This window comes from Pseudorasbora parva, chromosome 12, assembly GCF_024679245.1.
Source record: "Pseudorasbora parva isolate DD20220531a chromosome 12, ASM2467924v1, whole genome shotgun sequence".
NCBI lineage: Eukaryota > Metazoa > Chordata > Actinopteri > Cypriniformes > Gobionidae > Pseudorasbora > Pseudorasbora parva.
Genome location: NC_090183.1, coordinates 6,681,858 through 6,702,526, shown reverse-complemented (window position 1 = coordinate 6,702,526; position 20,669 = coordinate 6,681,858). Strand labels below are relative to the sequence as shown.

The following is a 20,669-nucleotide window of genomic DNA, read 5'->3' as shown; positions in this document are numbered from 1 at the left end:
CCATGAGACAGGAAATGTCGTCACTGAATAGGACGCGATGCTACGTGTTCGGACAAGGCAGGAAGTTGACATGTCACCGTTGCTGCATTGTTTTTTACACACTGATTAATAAGATATTTGCTTTATTATTTGCTGTTACTGCTGTCGAGCAGGTAAGTGTCATGTTTTAACACAATGAGCAGGAGCGACATTGTAGCTAACTGCTTTGCGGGGTTATTATATTGGCTCGAGGCCCACGTAGCAACACACACATACACATACACACAGAGTAAAGATTTGGACAGTTCTGCATTATGCTTAATAAAGAAAATACATTAAGACTAGCTTGTTAGTTCCTGTATCATTGCTGTTAGTTGTCATCAGGGCCAGACTTGCTCTGTAAAGCATATGATATGACTGATCTAGGATCAGATTCAACCTACATGTTTACAAAGCAGATCATGTTTGTTGGAAGCACAAGAACTAATAAGCTGAAAATACATTTAATTGATTATTTTGACCAATAGATTATAGTCTGCTTGCAAGTTAAATGAATGGGCTGATGATAGATAATCTTTCTACTTGTGTGTATCTGTATATTGTAATGAAATTGTATTTGAGTTTGACTTGTAATTATTTTTTCGAAAACAAACTAAGCTAATTGTTGATAATGACCCAGCCACTCAAAAGCAATTACATAATGTAGTCCTAATGAGATTCACAATATTTGTATGTTATATCTGGACTTAAGTGTGTGTATATAATGTCTTATATATAAGTAGCTAATCATTTTCAGGCCGATGTGTTTGTCATAACCAAATTTTTCTCTCATCTCAATAGTATGTTGCCGACAAGCTCCCCGCCAATCCACCGAAACGGCAGCCTCAGCGAGCGGGATGCAGCACGGCACACGGCCGGTGCCAAGCGCTACAAGTACCTGAGGCGACTCCTGCATTTCAGACAGATGGACTTTGAGTTCGCCATATGGCAGATGCTCTATCTGTTCACATCACCGCAGAAAGTGTATCGCAACTTCCACTACCGCAAACAAACTAAAGACCAGTGGGCCCGGGACGACCCTGCGTTCCTGGTGCTGCTCAGTATCTGGCTGTGTGGTGAGCACTTTTGATGGAAGCATGGGAGGGGTTCTGGAAAAGAAACATTCATTCGCTAACTAATGTTATCTCTGCAGTGTCGACGGTGGGATTTGGATTGGTTCTGGACATGGGGTTTGTGGAGACGTTGAAGCTGTTGCTCTGGGTCGTTTTCATCGACTGCATCGGAGTTGGATTGCTTATATCCACACTCATGTGGTAAGGTGCAACACACACACACACACACACACACACACACACACACACACACACACACACACACACACACAAGGATTGGCTGCTGATAAACATGTATCTTTAAAGCCACCATGAAATCAAAACGACTACTATCTTGCAATAATTATTCAAACCTAAAGTTATATTAAGCTAAAAATAAAGGCCAATTCAATATATTTCGTAACAAATACTATAATAATATATTAATAATACTAATATAACACTGGCTCAAATCTTGTGGGTTGAGTTTATTTTGACTGCCTGATTGTGCATTATCCTGCTAATACATGATTTCTTACCAAACAAATAAATCGACATGAAATATTGATCTTACTTATTTTGTGATGAGATTTCTTATGAGGAATCAATTTCCTGGGGTTGCCCGATTGTACAGTTTAGTGGATATTATACAATAATGTTTGTCTTTATAATAAACCAGCATATTTTTACTAGAACATGTCACAAAGAGTTTTTACAGTAAAGCAGTTATCCCTGCCTTTTCTTCTCCAGGTTTGTTACGAATAAGTATCTGATGAAACATCATAGCAGAGATTATGATGTGGAGTGGGGCTACGCGTTTGACGTCCATCTAAATGCTTTCTACCCTCTTCTGGTCATTCTGCACTTTTTACAGCTATTCTTCATTAATTGTAAGTAAAGAGGTGTATAAATGTATAATAAGCTCAGGCTGTACTGTTTTGAATCATGGACTTTGTGTACCCATCCTGCTCTCTTGGCAGATGTTGTTGTTACGAGTTCAGACTGGTTCCTGGGTTATTTTGTGGGAAACACCTTGTGGCTCATTGCAATCGGTTATTATATTTACATCACATTCCTGGGCTACAGTGGTAAGTGTTGTGATTAGCTGCTGTATTTTAAAGATCATTCTTAAGATGAACATCGTCTAATTTTCTCTTCTTGTTTCTTCAGCGCTCCCATTCTTAAAGAACACTGTGGTGCTTCTATATCCCTTTGCTTTGCTGGGACTCCTGTATGTTCTCTCCATTTCACTTGGCTGGAACTTCACTAAAGGTCTCTGTTGGTTCTACAAACACAGGGTCCAGTAGGGGACGCCAGAGCTCATGAAGGACATTGCAGTGCACTTGTGCTCTTAAAGATGGATGGGGAGTTTGTTTTCGCTCTTGGGACTTTCTTTTTGTATAATCTGTAAATATCAGTTTGGTTGTAGAAGAAAGGAATTTCACTTGTTTATGATGTCAGCCCCCCCCCCCCCCCCCCCCCCCACACACACACACACACACCTACCGGTACCCCCATTTGATAGTCAACACTCATTTAATGTTGTGATGTGGTTTTGAAAATGCAAACATGGGGAAAAGACGAAAAGTGCATACTATGTCTGCTTGGATGCTGCACTTTTTACTTGTGCGAATGTGTACAATAAAGATATTTTTAAAGAAACCGATTTTAAGTGTATTCAAATATTGTCCTCTAATGCATGAAATTTAAATGCACTAAATATAAAATACATTATCCCATTTGCAGCTACTTATATAGTTGTTATTATGGTATTTAGGTATTTTTTGAAAATTATAAAGGATTGAAAAACAATAGAGTAGGTTAAATAGAACAAACATAAATCCAGATAAAAATACAATACTAACAACATACAAATAAATCAGATACAAATAATTATAGATTTAAAACTAATTTAAAGGGTGTTGGAAACTCAGAAGTGAAGACCAGGAGAACTTGGATGTATCTTTCAAGCAGATGTTTCTCTTTATTGAGAACATGTGCTGTTGGTAACTGTAGTCATCAAGTCTAACTAAAACAGTATAAACACTAATTTATCCACATTTCGGGGAGAAATTACACAGCAAATGAGTTGGAGACAATCTAAACAAAAGAATGCAAATGTTGTATATGTAAAGAGACCTGTTTTAAAACTGCAATCCTAATCTTATCAGTCTAACGACAGAGGCTCTGAGAGCCATTAAAGACAAAAGGTGAGAATCTCAGTAATCTGGCTCATTTGATTTACAAAAAAAGAGAACAGGAACTGACCTGGAAACAGACAGTACAAAGATGACATCAATGATATACAACTTTGTTTACAATACACAACAATATCAACAATATAATCTGTCATCTGAACAGGAGAGAAGAAAAAGGTAATGCTTTTTTTTAAAGTAGAAGATAGAAAAAAGACCATGAGAGTAAGATCTTAATTTATACATCATGTTAGAGTGTACAAATTAAAGGCATTACAAATTGAAGTTCCTGTACTTGCTTTCTTATTTACTGAGGATCATTGGAAATATCCGTACCCGGATGAACCTTGTGAGGTGTGACATCAACGGTGCGCGCGCACCTTTGGCTCTTCTCACCGCTTCTCACACGCGCTCTGTCATCGGCCACGCGCCTGCGCAACCCCACCACCACACGTGACGTCAGACAGCAGCATGGCGGCCAAGGTGACTCCGGCGACACCGTATTTGACTAAAAAAATATACTTCTCATTTTTAGCTGTCGACACTTAATTACAGTCAGTGATAATAAGCGGGGGAAATACTAATAGATATAGAAATGAGATCAGTAGCGTGAGTGATAAGCGTTTTAACGGACCGGCGCGAGCATCACTGAGCTTATCACTACGTTCGCGCTGAAACTTTGACTGAATTCAGTATCTGTGAGGATCATAAAACCATAAAAAATATCCGAAATCGACTTTAAACTGCGTTAATCAGCTCTTTAACAGCCTTTTGTTTTGTTAGAGATTATCTTTTGTTTATAAAGTGAAGTCGGGCGTGTAAGGATCATGTCGTGTGGGCGAAATTGGGCTCATTATATTCTTCAGGGATTCGGTGGCTTAAAGCCTTTTTGTGTTGATTAATTAGTGGCTGGTTTATTTTTGGTTAATTTTATGTTCTTTTAAAACTTATTTTAGTTTTGCCTGTATAATGTGCAATATGTGTTAGCCAATATTGAATGTGCCCTTAAACCTTGTAGAGAATGTTGATATTTACGTGAGGTTTTGTGAATAAATGTAGTGTTTACCGTTTTCTCAATATAACCTTGTCGTCCTGGGACTGAAAAACACAGAGTTTTGACTTCGACACATCTGTGAGCTTAAAACATACAATACCTTTCACTAGATAGGGTGGCGCTTTTTAAACTTTAAATATGGATAAAAGCTTTTCAGTTTCACAATTCATCTCTAAAGTGTCATTCAACCTCCTTCTTAGACTTTGTTGTTGTTTTACAGGTGCAGTCAACCAAAAGGGCCGACCCTAATGAGCTGAAGGTCATCTTTCTAAAGGTAAGATCAATAAACTGTAGAAATACTTCCTTTTAAATTCTTTGGTCTAACACCATTAGTTTATGATGGTTTATATCTTTCTTTACACTGTAGTGAATTGAGTCCATTGAGCAGCGTTGAACTGGCTTTGCCACCTTAGATGCAAAAGTCAATAGTGTTATGACTTTGGTCTGTTGTTAAATATTTATTTCCTAGGTCACGCTGCCTTTTATTTTGCTGTCGCGCTGTTGTCAGTAAGTTTAGGATGCTTAAGAACATCAGGTTTACTTCAACATGCACTTCATGACTGATTGGAGCCGTCTCCTTTTTCCAAAACAATACACACAGAGACTTACATGCTCGAGACGTCTAGACACCCATGTGTGCTTGTAGGTAAACAGCTTGTTGTGTGTTTTCTTAATGAATTTGGAAACACTACCTATCTTTTGTCTTTAAATGTCATTAACGGCTTTTGTGTTTATGTTGTGATTTTTTGATCACTTCCGCCCTTGAGATCTTGTGCTTCTGTCAGCCAACAGTAGTTGTTTCTTGGGCTGCTTTGGTATCTGGTAACACAGTGACTTGTGTGCGATGTGGCTCTATTAATAGGACTCAAGCATGTAAGATGGATATTTGGAGGAAGACATGAATGTCAGGGCAATAAATGGATGAGTAAAGAATGTCTTGATAAGGTCAGAGGGCATCTCCCTTCAACATTTTGTGTCCAGATATTTTTTTTTATCTCAACTGGAAATACACAACTTATTGGCTCATGAATATTATGTATTATGCAGATGTTGGTACTTGTTAAATAAGGAAGGTGTGTGTTTCGCCTGACCCTCTGAGACGACACTCATTTATGGTGTGTGTGTGTGTGTGTGTTTCGCTCTCACTCAACACACACACACACACGCACGCTCGCACAGCTCGCATGTTGCCAAAACAGTTGTTTGAAAGAAGCCAGTGTTGCTTGACTTTTTTTTTTTCTTCTTTAAATTGCGGACATGCATAATACAACTCTTAAAGTATATTTATAATGGTTGCTTAGCCCTGTTTTATGTATTGGTGACATTGATTTTTGAAACATGTTTTTGAGGTTACTATCACACACGTTTAATCATGCTTCATGTCCAACACAAATGCTGTAATTGTATGTTGTTTTATTTTTCCCTCAGTATGCCAGTGTGGTGGATAAGGATGGAGAGCGGTACATGACACCCACTGATTTTGTGCAGAGGTATTTGGGCCTCCACACGCAACTCCACTACAACCCTAAAACAGTACAGCTGCTCGCCGGAGTGGCGGACACCACAAAAGATGGGTGAGATGAACATCATATTTTTCTGTCTCTGTGCTTGTTTTGTATTTTAATTATTGGTGGTTTGATCTGAGCTGATCTGAAGATTCAGGCTTCAAATCTACATTTAGAAAATGTTGTGTACATACAGTGGGCAAAAAAAGTATTTAGTCAGCCGCCAATTGTGCAAGTTCTTCCACTTAAAAAGATTAGAGAGGCCTTCATGAAGACTCTCGACAAAACAACATCCCTCAGGGCTTTTACTTCAAATGTGTGCAGATCTGGAGAAATATTGATAGATTCTCATATGTTTGAGTCAAATTTCTATACAGAGAAGTATTAGTTATTCAATCTTTATCCAAAATCCGCGGATGTGTCATTATGAGTGCAGTAGACTGTGATGTGCTGTGTTTTCAGTTCATTCTGGCAGCCGGAGGGCGCTGGAAAGCTGTACTACTGAACATTCAGTCCATATATGGCTCATGAAGAACAGACACACCATTGTGACATTCCCTGTCACTTCCCTGCATAAAAGTGTCCAGATCAAGCGGCAACCTCCCGTGATCTCTCTTGAAGCCAATAGGAAGTAATGGAAACTGTAATTCCTTAACTGGCCACTAGAGGCAGGCTCCAGAAGGGAGCAGATTCTCATTGAGCCCCATGTTAAAATTCTCAACTTTACAGCCGAAAAAAAACATGTTTACAGCCTGGTACAAATTGTGGTTTTGGCTTATAAGGCTAATTTTGATCTTCATGACAACTGTGAGGGGGGTGAATTTTTTTATAACTCATACGTTTACGTTATATAAAGCCTTTAAGTTTTGTATAATTAAGGGCGTGGTTACAAGTGGATAGCCATTTATCTGCCGTCTATAGTCATTGTGTCTCCTCAGCTCCGCGCACATCCCGCCTTTTTGCCCATTTTCTGTTAATATCCGAGAGTGACAGCCGATGATTCGCTCACAAGATGGCAACGCCCAGCTCGCCCCTACTTTAAGCTTCAGAACAGCTTATCGGAATCCTATGGGTGACGTCACGGATACTTCGTCCATATTTTTTTACAGTCTATGGTCCAGATGGATTTTTAAAAAAAAGCAAATATAGTTAGATGGCAACAAACGAGACATTAAACATTAAAAATCTACATTGTAGAGAAAACACTGATTTACAAATAAATTCTTTAAAAAAACAGACTTCAATCTCATGTGAATCTCATTGATCTCATGGTAATGTGTGTCAATAGTACTAGTGTGAAATCTTGTGGAATGGATAAGTTAAAAAAAAACGAGTTTTGGTGTGCATATGACGCGCTCTTGGATTGGATTAGGGTGGTGGGGTGGGGGGTTCAAACGTATAGTACACCATAAAGTGCGTATCAAATGAACGTGAAAAACTCATTTTGGCGTATACATTCCACGAGATTGCACACTCGTAATTTTTATTTGCATTTTCCTGAGATCAGGCTCAAATTACAGACATCTCTCATCTTTTTAAGTGGGAGAACTTGCACAATTGGTGGCTGACTCATTTTTTTTTTGCCCCACTGTATGTATGGAGTTGCAAGTGATCCAACTAATGTTAAATTAAAGGGGTGGTTTCATGCAATTTCACTTTTTTAACTTCAAGGTCAAATATAAGAAAAATACGTCGTTTAAAAAAAAGAAGAAGTATTAAGACATGTTATACTGCGCCCCATAAACACATCCAAGCCTAGAAAAAAAACATGGAACCACCCCTTTAAGAATTAAACATTGTCCTAATGTAAGATTTTTCATTCAGGCTGATCTCGTACCAAGAGTTCCTGGCCTTTGAGTCAGTGCTGTGTGTTCCTGATGCCCTCTTCATCGTGGCCTTCCAGCTGTTTGACAAGACGGGCACTGGAGATGTGTCATATGGTGAGAACAGTATTGACTGTAGAAATGTCTTATTTAAAATGGACCTCTGTACACCGCAGGCTTACTGCGATCGTTGGTGTTACCGGTGTTCAGCTACAACACCGATTACATCACTTGCCCACTGTGGCGCAAGATTGGGTATCAAAGCATAATGTAAAAACGGCTATTAAGCAAATTTGTCATTGTTGTGTTTTTCAACATATAAAAACACACAAAACAGAGTCGAGTATTTGTGTGGTGAATTGAGTTTCCTATGTAGGTAATTTCTGTTAATTCACTTATGAGGTTTCATTTAATGCTGCCTATGTAAACAACAAGGCAGCTGTTTTTGAACAGAGCCATAGTGTTTTATTCCCTATTACAGAGTCAGCTAATCATAATATAGTTATGCTAGACAAACAAGAGGCTTAACCACAAACACACAGTTGTTAATTCTCACACACACACAAACGTTTATATTTTCAGCAAAGCTTTACTGTCGATTGTTGCAACGCCTGGTATGTACAGCAGGAGTGTAAATCTGTCCATGTTTTTATAGAGAATGTGCGTGATATCTTCAGCCAGACGACCGTGCACCACCACATCCCCTTCAACTGGGACTGTGAGTTCATCCGGTTGCATTTCGGCAATAACAGAAACAAACGCCTCAGCTACCTGGAGTTCACCCAATTCCTGCAGGTACTACGACAAACATTTATACAACTCAAAATTATTCATAATATAGTAGATTTTTTTTGTTTTTATATAATAATATTAAAAAATATATATATTATTGTATTTAATACAAATATTTTAACATAATAATTGTAATATATTGTTGTGTTTATTTAAAAATATAATAATTCACAAAGAAGGGTGTAGCTAATAATGCAGAAGGTCGAAACACATTAAAGGGTAACTAAACCCCTGTTCACAGCCTAACTCCGCCTACTGGCAATATTTGAAAAATGCTGAAAAAGTGGGCAGAGCCCAGCGGAGACAGAGGTAGACGAGACGAGGGCAGGGCTGAGTGGGGAGGCGTGCACCTGAGACCCATAGTGACAAATTATTTGACAGCTGTCAGACTCGCAAAGATGGATAGTGACTGGAGTGAGGACAGTAGCTTTGCAACAGAGCTGTCATCTAAAGTAGAGGACTTTTCTCCACCACCTTCACCTGAAGTGGAGGAGGGTGAAATGTCTGTAGACACAGAGCCTTATCAATCGAGCCGCTGGCTCAAACTGCGTTAACTCCCAAAGCCGACGATGCTTTCATTCATTCATGCTAGCGAAGCAGCAGTGCAAGAGAGAATGAGACCACTAACTAATCTATGAGCACTGAACAGCCATATCCTTTTACTGAATGCCACTAAAAAAGCACAGGACCAATAAGTTCAAACCTAATAGCCTATTACAACAGATTTCCTCAAATAAAAGTTAGACTATAACGTTATACGCCAGCACGTTACGGTATTGTTGTTCATTACCACGGCAACCATTTGCGTGTCAAGGTTTGTCTGAAACCGTGTGAAGTATAAAAATTAAATTAATTATCTGTAGACATGACAGGCAGCAAAATATCACAAGAAAAGCTTAACATGAACTTACAGCTGCATTATTTATCTGTAGTTTCTTCATTAGGATGTTAAAAGCAAGTGACAAGAGAGTTTCATTCATAATGTTTCTACTTCATGTAACATGACGTGAGCGCTCATACTGGACTGAAGCCGTTCTAATGTGAACGAGGGAAAACATTTCTTAGGGTGTGGTGAGCTCGTGTCAGGGGCGTGGATAGTGAGCCGTTGGAAGTACCGTCCTACGTCATAATGCACCACAATGTCCAATAGGAAAATTCGACTGCAGTAGCCACCGTTCAACCTTAAGAGGGCAGCACTAAGACGTTTTTACACCATACATTATAGAATTAAAACACTTTATACCCAAATGTCAAAACATTTACTCGAATCAATAAACAGCATTAATAAAGCCCCAGTTTTGCAGATCATTAACTAAAAAAACTTGGTTTAGGGTTTAGTTACCCTTTACGTGAACGACCTGGGGCCGTTTTTGTGCTTCATGCAGAAGTTTTTTTGGTGTGTTCCACACCCTTGGCTCTAGTCGGATGATTTTTTTAAAAGCCTACTCAGCATGTTGGATCGGTGTCTGGCTGTCTGATTGGCTGTTCAGCTTAGCGAAAGAGCCAGTGCATGAGAATAAAAGCAAAAGAGATGAAAGCACGCAAAGTCAAAACAGTACAGACAGAAGGCTATTATAATTGTACGGCATCTTACCTCAGCAAAGACCAACGTGAGCCGAGTGGAATGAAGTGATCAGTGTGATTGAGATTCAAAATGGTAAGCAAGAGCTGTTGTTTACGGTTTGAATTTCTGCAGTTCTAGTTTTGGTTTCCCTTTTTGAATGATGAAAATAGACTAATGATACCTGCTGATATAGACAGATATTTACTTGCACGTAAACACCAAACACACATGCTAGTTGACTGTCTCCTTTAGTCCTTTTAGTTTGTTAATGTACAGCTTTTTGGCCGAGGTGCAGTTCATGCGAGGTGACAACACAGTCAGCTTTTGTCGCCGCTAGTTCTTTGATGTCATCTTGGTGTGTCACGTACTTAATCAGCCAAATCTTGACCTTGACCTGGCGAATATAAGCGCCGTTGACATCTTGATGGTAGTTTTTTGATACATTATATAAGCGGGAGGCTTATGGGGGTTGGTTCGCCCAGAGTGCCATATGTGCTATAACAGTCACTGGTCTTTGGCAAATTTTTTATAAAAGATCATCTCTTGCCCAAAATCTAATTTCTTTTTATGTGCTTATGTTGTCATAGGAACTGCAGCTGGAGCACGCACGACAGGCGTTCGCGCAGAAAGACAAGGACAAAAGCGGCGTTATTTCATCTTTGGATTTCAGTGACATCATGTCCACCATCAGACACCACATGCTCACACCTTTTGTGGAGGAAAACCTTGTGTCTGTAAGTGTGCAACTCTCTTTTTGATATGTTGAGATGGAGTTTGTTGTAAAAGGTTTATATGTGCGTCTCCTAGGCAGCAGGGGGTGGCACCTCTCACATGGTGAGCTTCTCCTACTTCAATGCCTTCAACTCTCTCCTGAACAACATGGAACTGTTACGTAAAATCTACAGCACTCTCGCTGGAACTCGCAAGGATATGCTTGTCACTAAAGGTGTGTGCTGTCTGTAATCTCCGTTTCTGTTAATCTGCACATGAAAATATAAGCTTTTCATTTTGCTAAATTTTCTAAAATTTTCTTTCATCTCTCCATCTGTAGAGGAGTTTGTTCATGCTGCAAATAAGTTCGGTCAGATTACCCCTATGGAAATCGACATCCTGTTCCAGCTATCAGGGCTGCACTCCCAAACAGGGTACTCTCCTTTTTTTTTAAAAACAAGTTCATCCACATGTACATTAAGCAGCATTATCAGCTAATCAGGTGTTCTGCAACACCCCCCTTTCTGCTAAATATATTTTATTGGACTGTTCTGCTTTTAATTTCAGGAGCTAATGGTATTTATTTAGTATGATCTCTTCAGGACTTGTTCAACAAGATCCTTTCAGAAAATAAAAAATATTTTATTTTGTTTGGTTTTATTTTATTTATACAACTAATATAACTTCTTTGTAACTTCTGTGAAATTGCAGGTTTTGTCATGAAAAAAGCATTAGCTGCTGATATTCAAATTTGGGTAACACATTATTTCAGTTGTCCAGTTTAGACATTCTACTAACAATAAGTAACTTTTCAACTAACACTCGGTATTAGAGCATTAGTGGACTGTTAGGTGAAGGATCAGGTTAGTAAGCTGTAGTTGTGAAAATGCTTATAGTTAGTAGAATGTCTTAAGTGGATCATGAAAATGTGTTACCAAGAAAAAGTGTTACCAAGATTTCTACTACCTACTTATCAGCTGATCAGATGTTTATGTATGTAATGATGTGTAGACGGTTAAACCTGGCTGATATCGAGAGAATAGCACCACTGGAGGAAGGAGTGCTGCCATATAATCTGGCTGAGGTGCAGAGACAGGTGAGTTTATCTGTATGAACGACCAGATAAGAGTCTATTAGGGGTCATTTAAATGTGTGTATATATATTACTGAGGAAATTGTATTGCTATCAGTGAGCTTGCCTTTGTGCAACAAGCTAATTATGGCAGAAAATATCATTTTACTTTGGGTTAGGGATTTGATACCACACTCACAAACATATTCTGTTGGACTTTAATTGATACCGCTAGAAAACGTTTCTATTCAGAAACATGTTTACATGGAATATTTCATAATGTAATACCTTGAATGTATTTTAGATTTTCTATCTTATGTTAAGTTGAAATGTTTTATATAATAGTTTACATTTAATGGATTGTGATTAGGGTTGGGCCGATAATGCCATCATCCATCGCCGATGGCTGACAGATATCATGATGTTGTGTCATCATGAGTCATCAGGGCATGATTGCCCTGCTCCCCGCAAATAATGTTGTTTCCAATAACAATACAAGTTACATTCAGTTCAACAAACACAATTTAAATACTAAAGATTTTATGATGCAAAAAACTAAACAAATTATAGCCTACTGGACGTTTTTCACGAACTGAAAGATATTCAAATGGTGGACCGTGCTCCGCATCCAAACCCCGGCATTTCTAGTTGAAGTGAGTAGTGTGTCAAAACAGCGGGGCACAGATCACACCGCAAGGGCTCAGGATCGTTTGTGGTAATATTTCAACACTATATCCTCTAGTAGTTGTATCTCAAGCCAAACACGCTTTATTCAAGCCCTTTCAGCTCTGTGCACATTCTCTTTTTCCCCATACGCATGCCACATTATTTAACGCTCAAACGCAACCCCCTGATGTCATTGTCAAGCGCTGTTTCACTGTAGATACTTTCCGATGCTAATTTGGTAGACATCGCCCAACCCTAATTGTGATTTTGACCTAGTGATTGTTTGCCATGTAAATAGCCCCAATGTTAAACATTTTATAAATTACAACAAACACCACCACTTTCACTTTCTTAAGAAAATGTAAAAACCTGGTTACATTTTTATTCAGGCTGCTATCACACATCTGAATTACAGACTGGCCCTAAAACATGGTGCATTTATTTTGATATCTCACATGCTGTTTTTCCCTTTGTGCAGCATTCACATGGGGATGTATCTCGGTCAGTGATGATGCAAGTAGGAGAGTCAGCGTACAGGTTTACTCTGGGCTCCATCGCTGGAGGTAAGAGTTTATGCCTTACACCGTTTCACACTCATACTCTGCAGTGCGTACTTTTTTCCGCACCCATGTTAACGGATTACAGCTTTCACACTGCACGCGGATGCTGTCCGTCAGTCCGATGCGGTGCGTCTGCTGCTGTGCGGCAATCGTTTCCGTACTGAGTCTATTTTCTGCTGTGCTGCACAGCTGCATTAAAGTGACAGAACATTGTATTGTAATGCATATATATTAAAATATACTCTTGTTTCAAAGTCAACACATGCTTTTTTTTCTCGGGTAAAGCAAGGAAACGACACCTTACTTGGCATTTAGGTTAAAAAAATGTGCCATAATGGATAGCACTCGTCCTTTCTTGAAGGTGGAAAACAAAGTTCTTTATGACTTGCAGGATTCTTTTAAAAGGGTTTAAAAACGAAAGAAAGACAAGAGTCAGCTGTTTTTGAATAGCCTGTTGTAAGTTTCTAATTTAAAATGTTTGTGATTTTAGGCTATAAACTATGTTTAAATGTTTTGCCACTTGTGTGGGCTAAATCTAAAGTACCAAGCTATATAAATATGAATTAATGAATAGAAAAAAAAAAGTTGTTTTAATACGTTAAAACCTGACATCTATGAAAGAGTAAACAAAGAGAATTGCAATTCTGATGAGACGTGTTCAATAACACCTTTTGGATTTAAAATGAAAAATAATTAATAAATGCTGTGTTTGTGGTATGCAACAGCAGATTAGTTACGTACTGCAAACGCACCTTATGTGAAAGCACATCCAGACGGGGGGCTCCTGCACTGCATACGCATTGCAGAAGGAGTATGGGTGACATGGGCATTATACTGATTACTCATAATAGGTTAAAGACCCCACAAAATGGATTGAGGGCATTTTTACATTCTGTCTTGTGTATTTCTAACAAAGGAAATTGGTAGCAGGACATTAAAAATGAAAATTCTGTCATTAATTTCTTGCCCTGACACCCATAAGACCTTTGTTCATCTTTATGACACTAAGATAAGATACATTAAGATATCTTTGTTGAAATCCGATGGTTTAGAAAGGTTTCCATTGGCAGCAATGACATTTCCTCTCAATACTCATTAAAGTTACTAAAGACGTCATTGCAAAGCCCATCTCACTACAGTGGTTCTACAATAATGTTATAAAGTGATGAGAATAGTTTGATGAACGAAGGTATTACGGGTGTCGAACAACATGAGGGTAAGTCATTAATGGCAGAATTTTCATTTTTGGGTGAACTAAGGTATCATTGGGTATCCTTAAAGGGATTGTTTCTTTTTTTAGTCCACATTAAAGCCATAAACTATGATTTGCTACTTTCAATTGCTAATCAGAGGGAGGTGGTATTAGGAGGAGGGACATTTCTTGCCCAAAATGTGAAAATGCCATCCTTTTTTTTCATTTTCCTAAGAGTTGTACTGTAAATTTTAAAAGTACATGTCAAGTTGCATGTCAATTTTTATATTTAACAGATTAGTGCTTATAGAATGGACTTAAGTCATGTTTCATTGCACACACTATCAGGCAAATGTTTGGGGTGGGTAGGTTGTTTTTTTAATTAATACTTTTATTCAGCAAGGATGCATTAAATTGATCAAAAGTGACAGTAACGACCTCTATAATCTATAATGAATAGATGCATGCATCCTTGGTGAGCACAAGAGACTTCTTTTAAACAAAAAACTTACCCTCACCAAATGATATTTGAATGGTAGTGCATTTCTACTTTTATTTTAAAAGATTAAAAAATCTGTGCTTTCTATGGCTCTTCAAATGCACATGTTTTGCTGGTTTAAATGGATAGTGTATGTGTGTTTGATTATATGCAATTATACCTGTGTGTATGTTTTTAGCCACTGGTGCCACAGCTGTGTACCCCATAGACCTGGTCAAGACCCGCATGCAGAACCAGCGCTCCACTGGCTCATTCGTGGGAGAGCTCATGTACAAGAACAGCTTTGATTGTGCCAAGAAAGTCCTGCGATACGAGGGATTCTTTGGCTTTTATAGAGGTTGGATTTGTGTTGTGTTGACATCTCTCTTCAGAAAAAACATATAAAGTGTTTGTCTGCGTGTTTCTTAACATTGATCATGCTTCCTTTGCCCTACTCTTCATGTGTTTGTGTTTCCCCTACAGGTCTTGTACCCCAGCTCATTGGAGTGGCTCCAGAGAAAGCCATCAAGCTCACTGTGAGTCTAATTAAACTGCCTGTAGAAAGTAGTTTCTGAGCCACTGACAGTAAAGACAGTTACTTGAGTTTCTGTGTGTCTGTCTTCCAGGTGAATGACTTTGTGAGAGACAAATTTACAACAAAAGATGATACAATACCTCTTGCTGCTGAGATTCTTGCCGGTGGATGTGTGAGTATAATAAATTGCTCAGAACTGGGTGCAATCTGGGTTATGTTGGACTTCACTGGCTGAACTCTCTGTCTCTGTCTTTCCAGGCTGGTGGGTCACAGGTTATCTTCACCAACCCTCTGGAAATCGTTAAGATTCGTCTGCAGGTTGCCGGTGAGATCACTACAGGCCCCAGAGTGAGCGCGCTCAATGTGGTCCGAGACCTCGGCTTCTTTGGCCTCTACAAGGTGGGGGGGATGCGACTTTGAACATTGCAGCTTCTCACTGCTTGCATTCAGAGTACCGTTAAATATGGGTGCTATGCCTTATCGTAAACTATAAAATATAAATGTCACTGGTTTTCCTCCACAGGGTGCCAAGGCTTGTTTCCTGCGTGATATCCCCTTCTCTGCCATCTATTTCCCTGTCTATGCTCATACGAAGACACAACTGACAGATGAGGATGGACGACTGGGGCCTCTGCAGCTGCTGACCGCTGGTGCCATCGCAGGTCAGAACAGAACTTCAACTTTGTGATGATGGCCCAGTTCAATTTCAGTTAAGGACTGGTTGCACCCTTACAATAACATTTCTAATACTTTTTATTGATTTATTCCTCTTTTTTTCTTTTTATCTCCTTAACTATAATTTATCTGTTATAGTTTATCTATTATATATAATTTATCTATTATCTATTACACCTTATCTATAATTGACCTTATCTATTTTTTTTAAATGCATGGATTTAATCTTATTGGGAATGAATCATCTGTTGCTGTTGCCCTCCCCCACCTTTTTATTGGACGACATCATTTTTTTTTAAATGTCTATTTTGCACTCTTGATGTTACAATATGTGTGTGCATAAGTGTTTGTGTTTAAGTGCGTCTGTCTATTTAGCACTCTTGATGTGTAAGTTCATCCTCTTCATTGCTGTGCTTTTTTTTTTTTTTGAGTTCTGATCCCCCAAAAAAGCTTTTTCCCATTCATTTCCAATGGCATTTCTGTTTTCATTTAGTATTTTCAATTCATGTCCAGTTTTTTTTCTTCTTCATATAACAGGCACAAAAGTCAATATGTTTCATAACATTCAGATTTAATAAAACATAAAAAACAGCTTAATCTACCATTATAATTTCTTGTAAAATGATCATCATCCCATCTGTTTTTATTGCATTATTTTGATCTTATTGTGATTTATCCACTTATGCGTTTATTTTCTTTTTTCATTTTTTTCCTTCAAAATGTCATATCTAGATCTTCTGAAAAATGATAGACTTCTCACTGCTGATGTAAGCATGACTTCTCCAATCATTTAATCCGCTTAAGCCCCACCTTTGCTGCTCACATTCATCTTCCTGCAATTTTGAGCGCAACAGCCACATCTCAAAATCCAATCAAACTGAAATGAGAACAAAGTCCCTGCCTTGATGTTTTATTTTATTTATGAATACAGAAGGAAATTTCTTTACTACTTTAATTTCATAAACATATTTTCAGACAAAATGAAACCGCATCCGACCAGTTTTCTTTCATGTATTAATAATGTCTAAATGATTTTAATTGACAGGTGTACCCGCTGCTTCACTTGTCACCCCTGCTGATGTCATCAAAACACGACTGCAGGTGGCTGCCCGCGCTGGTCAGACGACTTACTCTGGAGTGATCGACTGCTTCAGGAAGATCTTAAAGGAAGAAGGCTTCCGAGCACTATGGAAAGGAGCTGGAGGTACACGTACACACACACACACACACACACACACACACACACACACACACACACACAAACAAACACGTCACACACAGATCTCATTAGTCACAGCTATATTCACTCACAGTCCTCTCTCTGTCTTCTCCGTAGCTCGTGTTTTCCGTTCGTCCCCTCAGTTCGGTGTGACCCTGGTGACCTACGAGCTCCTGCAGCGATGGCTCTATGTTGACTTCGGAGGACAGTAAGTGTTGATCATGTTAACCACAATTTATAATAGTAGCCTGAAACTGGAAATATTAAGTAACGTGCTTCACCAGAGGGCTCATAAAGCTTGAAGACATTATGCTTATGAAACTGATGATAGATCATGTAATAAAATCTGATGGATGACGTTCATGGTTGTTATAGCTGATAGATGCACACTTTCATTTGAATTCTATATTAATGTGCCAACGTTGTTGATACAAACAATTAAAGTGGCTAAAATTGTCATATATGAACTCTTTACCTGTAATTAAACTAAATTTTCTGGCAATTTGTCAGAGCCTGACAATTATATTTGTAGCATGTGCTAAGGCCCCGTCCACACGGAGACGCGTTTAGCTGTATACGTATATACATTTTGTACTGTATCAGCGTTTCGTCCACACGGATCTGGCGTTTTGGAAGCATGAATCAGATATTTTTTGAAACCGGGTCCCAAAGTGCATAAATCGAAAAACGACGATCTTCCGTTTTCGTGTGTACAGCCAATCCATATATTTTACAAAACGGTGATGTTCTCACACTACGTTCAGCATGGTGAAAGAGTTAAGGGATACAACTATGGGCACTGGGCATGCGTATATCAATATCGCGTCATTTAAGTACCGTATTTGCATTATTGTAATGGTATGTTTAGGGTCGGGGTAGGTGTAGGCGTTAATAAAACACATTTGTTAGGTAGCAAATGTATTTATTGTGAGATTGCGCCTCACTTCCAACCATTGCTTTACCTAGGGCAGGGCGATATGGCCCAAAAAAAATTATCACAATATAATTTTCCATATCAGTCGATAACGATAAATGTAAAATCTTTATTTCTTTAACTGTGGTTTTAAACTATCCTTTATTGTCGAAACATGACAAACACTTCCCAAACAGGTGAACAATTTATTAAAACTGGGGTAGATTTATTTATTAAAATCTTGTGGCCAGCATTTTTTTACTCTACACTATATAACAATAATATCATTATATATACTTAATTGTGTAAGTAGTAAAACACTAAAAACGCAAACGGGCAAAAAAATGCGTTTTAAATTGAGAAACATTTTGAGTTCCCTCCTCTCTTGCCATCCACTGTGCATCTCTCTCACTCTCACTCTCTCACACACAACGCATGCATCTCACTGACTGACACACACACCTCACCGACTGTGGGCTGGTCGGGGAGAGGAGAGGAGGAAGAGAGCAAAGTTCAGTATTTGTGGATCTCCAGTAAGGGCTGCCGAGTCTGTTTTAATCATTTTACACATCGAATGTTATTATTCTTCTCCTTTGATACAGGCGATGCTGAGTCATTAATACATCACCAAAGACAAACAATTATGATAGCGATGTACAAGTCCGATGTTCTAATGATTATAGTTTGGTAACGTTAGCTTGTTGTCAGTCACCCACTACAACTAACAAGGTGATAATAAGCCTGCTGTGTGTGAATGTAGTTAATGTAGATTTACCGCTGTGTTGGGCTCAATGTTATCTGGAAGAACTTTGAAGAATCACGATAATTTAATAATTATATCCCATGTGGTGAACCTAGGATAAGCAGTCCACGCACAACGCTCTGTTTTATGTCGGATGGGATCGCCAAAATATCTCAAACCACTGAAGTTCAGCGAACTAACTTGTCAACGATATCTGTGTCCTCCGAGCTGGTCGTGAGCGCTGAGTTTTCTTCATTCTCTCTCATTTTTCTCGCTCCACTTCACTCCGATCCTCAAGCCTGTCAGCCACTGTGACTGTAAACAACACCACGTGCAGCACCCAGAAGCCCGGTCTGCAATGCGCATGCGCAGAATTACGCATGGCGTGTAAGCATTAAATCGAGAATTTATCGAACTTTTGTTATCGTTTTATCGAGGAAAATTATATTGTGCTAATTATCATTATTGTTTTATCGCCCAGCCTTAGCTTTACCCCTTCCAGCCATAACTCTTCTTCTCTGTTTTTAGTGTATTTCTGTGGCAGAATTACAGTGCCACACACTGGCCTGGCATACATACTACATCGTTTTAAATCGTTTTCATAGGTCTCCTGTGGATGCAGATATTCCTTGAAATGAGAGAGAGAAAAAAATACGGATACGAAAAGCTCTGGCTTCATGTGGACGGGGCCTAAGAAATCACACGATGAAAATAAATCAAAAAACTAGTCAATCAGAAACACTATGGCTGTGAATCACTTTGCATTCAGGTTGACTAACATGGAGGGCGGGGTTTTGGTTTTGCACCATCTGTAATGTATTTTATTCAGTGACAATGTGGTGGAAGTTAGCAAACTCCTGAAATCGGTTACAGAGATTTATCTGGAAAAATATTGCACTTTGAGTTACTTTGCATAAAAAGGATCTGCTAAAGCAAAAACATATTTTCTTCCCCTTCCAGTCGCCCTGCTGGTTCCGAACCAACGCCCAAATCCCGGATCGCTGAGCTTCCTCCTGTCAGCTCTGAGCATGTCGGTGGTTACCGTCTGGCAGCCGCCACCTTTGCTGGGGTGGAGAACAAGTTCGGACTGCACCTGCCCAAGTTCAAATCCTCCGGGGTCACGGCCATTCACTCCGAAACGCCCAAGGAACAAGCTGGCACATCATAGTCAAGCCCCACCCATCATGGCCTTGTCCTCCAATGGCTGCATGCCTCCCTCCCACAGTCTACATTTGCCTACATTGTTCCATACTTTATTTTCTCATTCATTTCTTTCAGTTTTTAGGTGGGGGACATGGGTAATTATACTGGTTGCTTTAACCCATATCAGTGCCTCAGTTTTGATGAAGAACACTGCTTAGAGGTCATAGTGTGATTGCTAAAGCACAGGGTAGATGTTTGCCACACTGATCAAGACCTGAAGCCACACGTACAGTGAAACCCATCAAGGGCTCTAGAGAAGTTCATCAGCCGCTGATTAATACTGAAACGACTGTGGCTGTAAAGAGAGCTAAAGAACTTTTCATGAAACACTCCTGAATGAAAAACCATAACACACTGGTTGGTTCTATGTTCCTCCCCACACTCCCTAAGATGCACATTTGCTGCTTTTGAGTTTTAGTCTCATGATTACTGATGTATTGTTGTGACAGAAGCATGCTGTAGTGCTTTTAATTTGCTCATTTGGCTTTGCGTAGCTTGCACATGTACTGTATATACATGTACATCTCATGCACAGAGACTTCTCTCTCTACGTCACACTGACTGATGTACAGAGGATTCAAAACTTGATCAAAGAAATCATTGTCGATTTGAAAAGTAGAACATAATTTAAATGCATTTCTTTCTTGTATTTTATGGAAATAAATCAGTACGGTTAAATTTTATTTCTAGTTTGTGAAGG

At 39.0% G+C, this 20,669-nt stretch overlaps 2 protein-coding genes across 3 annotated transcripts; both read left to right on the top strand.

Annotated features, from left to right (window-relative positions):
* The first annotated feature begins 16 nt into the window (after positions 1-16).
* Positions 17-2,537, top strand: unc50 (unc-50 homolog (C. elegans)). The gene is made up of 6 exons (XM_067458255.1): positions 17-152; positions 820-1,094; positions 1,172-1,292; positions 1,821-1,960; positions 2,051-2,158; positions 2,241-2,537. The coding sequence occupies exons 2-6, from the start codon at positions 821-823 to the stop codon at positions 2,375-2,377; spliced, it is 780 nt and encodes a 259-aa protein (XP_067314356.1). The 5' UTR covers positions 17-152; position 820; the 3' UTR covers positions 2,378-2,537.
* Positions 2,538-3,645: 1,108 nt separating this feature from the next.
* On the top strand, positions 3,646-20,652 carry slc25a12 (solute carrier family 25 member 12). 2 transcript variants are annotated; one of them, XM_067458909.1, is made up of 18 exons: positions 3,646-3,748; positions 4,540-4,593; positions 5,748-5,893; positions 7,649-7,764; positions 8,303-8,442; positions 10,591-10,737; positions 10,811-10,949; positions 11,055-11,148; positions 11,726-11,810; positions 12,931-13,015; positions 14,882-15,040; positions 15,166-15,218; positions 15,309-15,389; positions 15,476-15,616; positions 15,741-15,879; positions 16,938-17,096; positions 17,229-17,319; positions 19,727-20,652. In XM_067458909.1, exons 1-18 carry the CDS (start codon positions 3,737-3,739, stop codon positions 19,932-19,934), a joined length of 2,049 nt encoding a protein of 682 aa, XP_067315010.1. In that variant the 5' UTR covers positions 3,646-3,736; the 3' UTR covers positions 19,935-20,652. The 2 variants fall into 2 exon arrangements, with proteins under 2 accessions (XP_067315010.1, XP_067315011.1); XM_067458910.1 differs by lacking the exon at positions 3,646-3,748 and adding an exon at positions 3,820-4,397.
* Positions 20,653-20,669: the final 17 nt, after the last annotated feature.

What these genes read in the sequence shown, in the direction of transcription:
- unc50 (XM_067458255.1), top strand. Translation starts at nt 821, where the DNA reads ATGTTGCCGACAAGCTCCCCGCCAATCCACCGAAACGGCAGCCTCAGC. An exon ending in GCTCAGTATCTGGCTGTGTG is followed by an intron (nt 1,095 to 1,171) that starts GTGAGCACTTTT and finishes TTATCTCTGCAG; the next exon opens with TGTCGACGGTGGGATTTGGA. An exon ending in CACATTCCTGGGCTACAGTG is followed by an intron (nt 2,159 to 2,240) that starts GTAAGTGTTGTG and finishes TTGTTTCTTCAG; the next exon opens with CGCTCCCATTCTTAAAGAAC.
- slc25a12 (XM_067458909.1), top strand. An exon ending in GGGCTGCACTCCCAAACAGG is followed by an intron (nt 11,149 to 11,725) that starts GTACTCTCCTTT and finishes AATGATGTGTAG; the next exon opens with ACGGTTAAACCTGGCTGATA. An exon ending in AGAAAGCCATCAAGCTCACT is followed by an intron (nt 15,219 to 15,308) that starts GTGAGTCTAATT and finishes TCTGTCTTCCAG; the next exon opens with GTGAATGACTTTGTGAGAGA.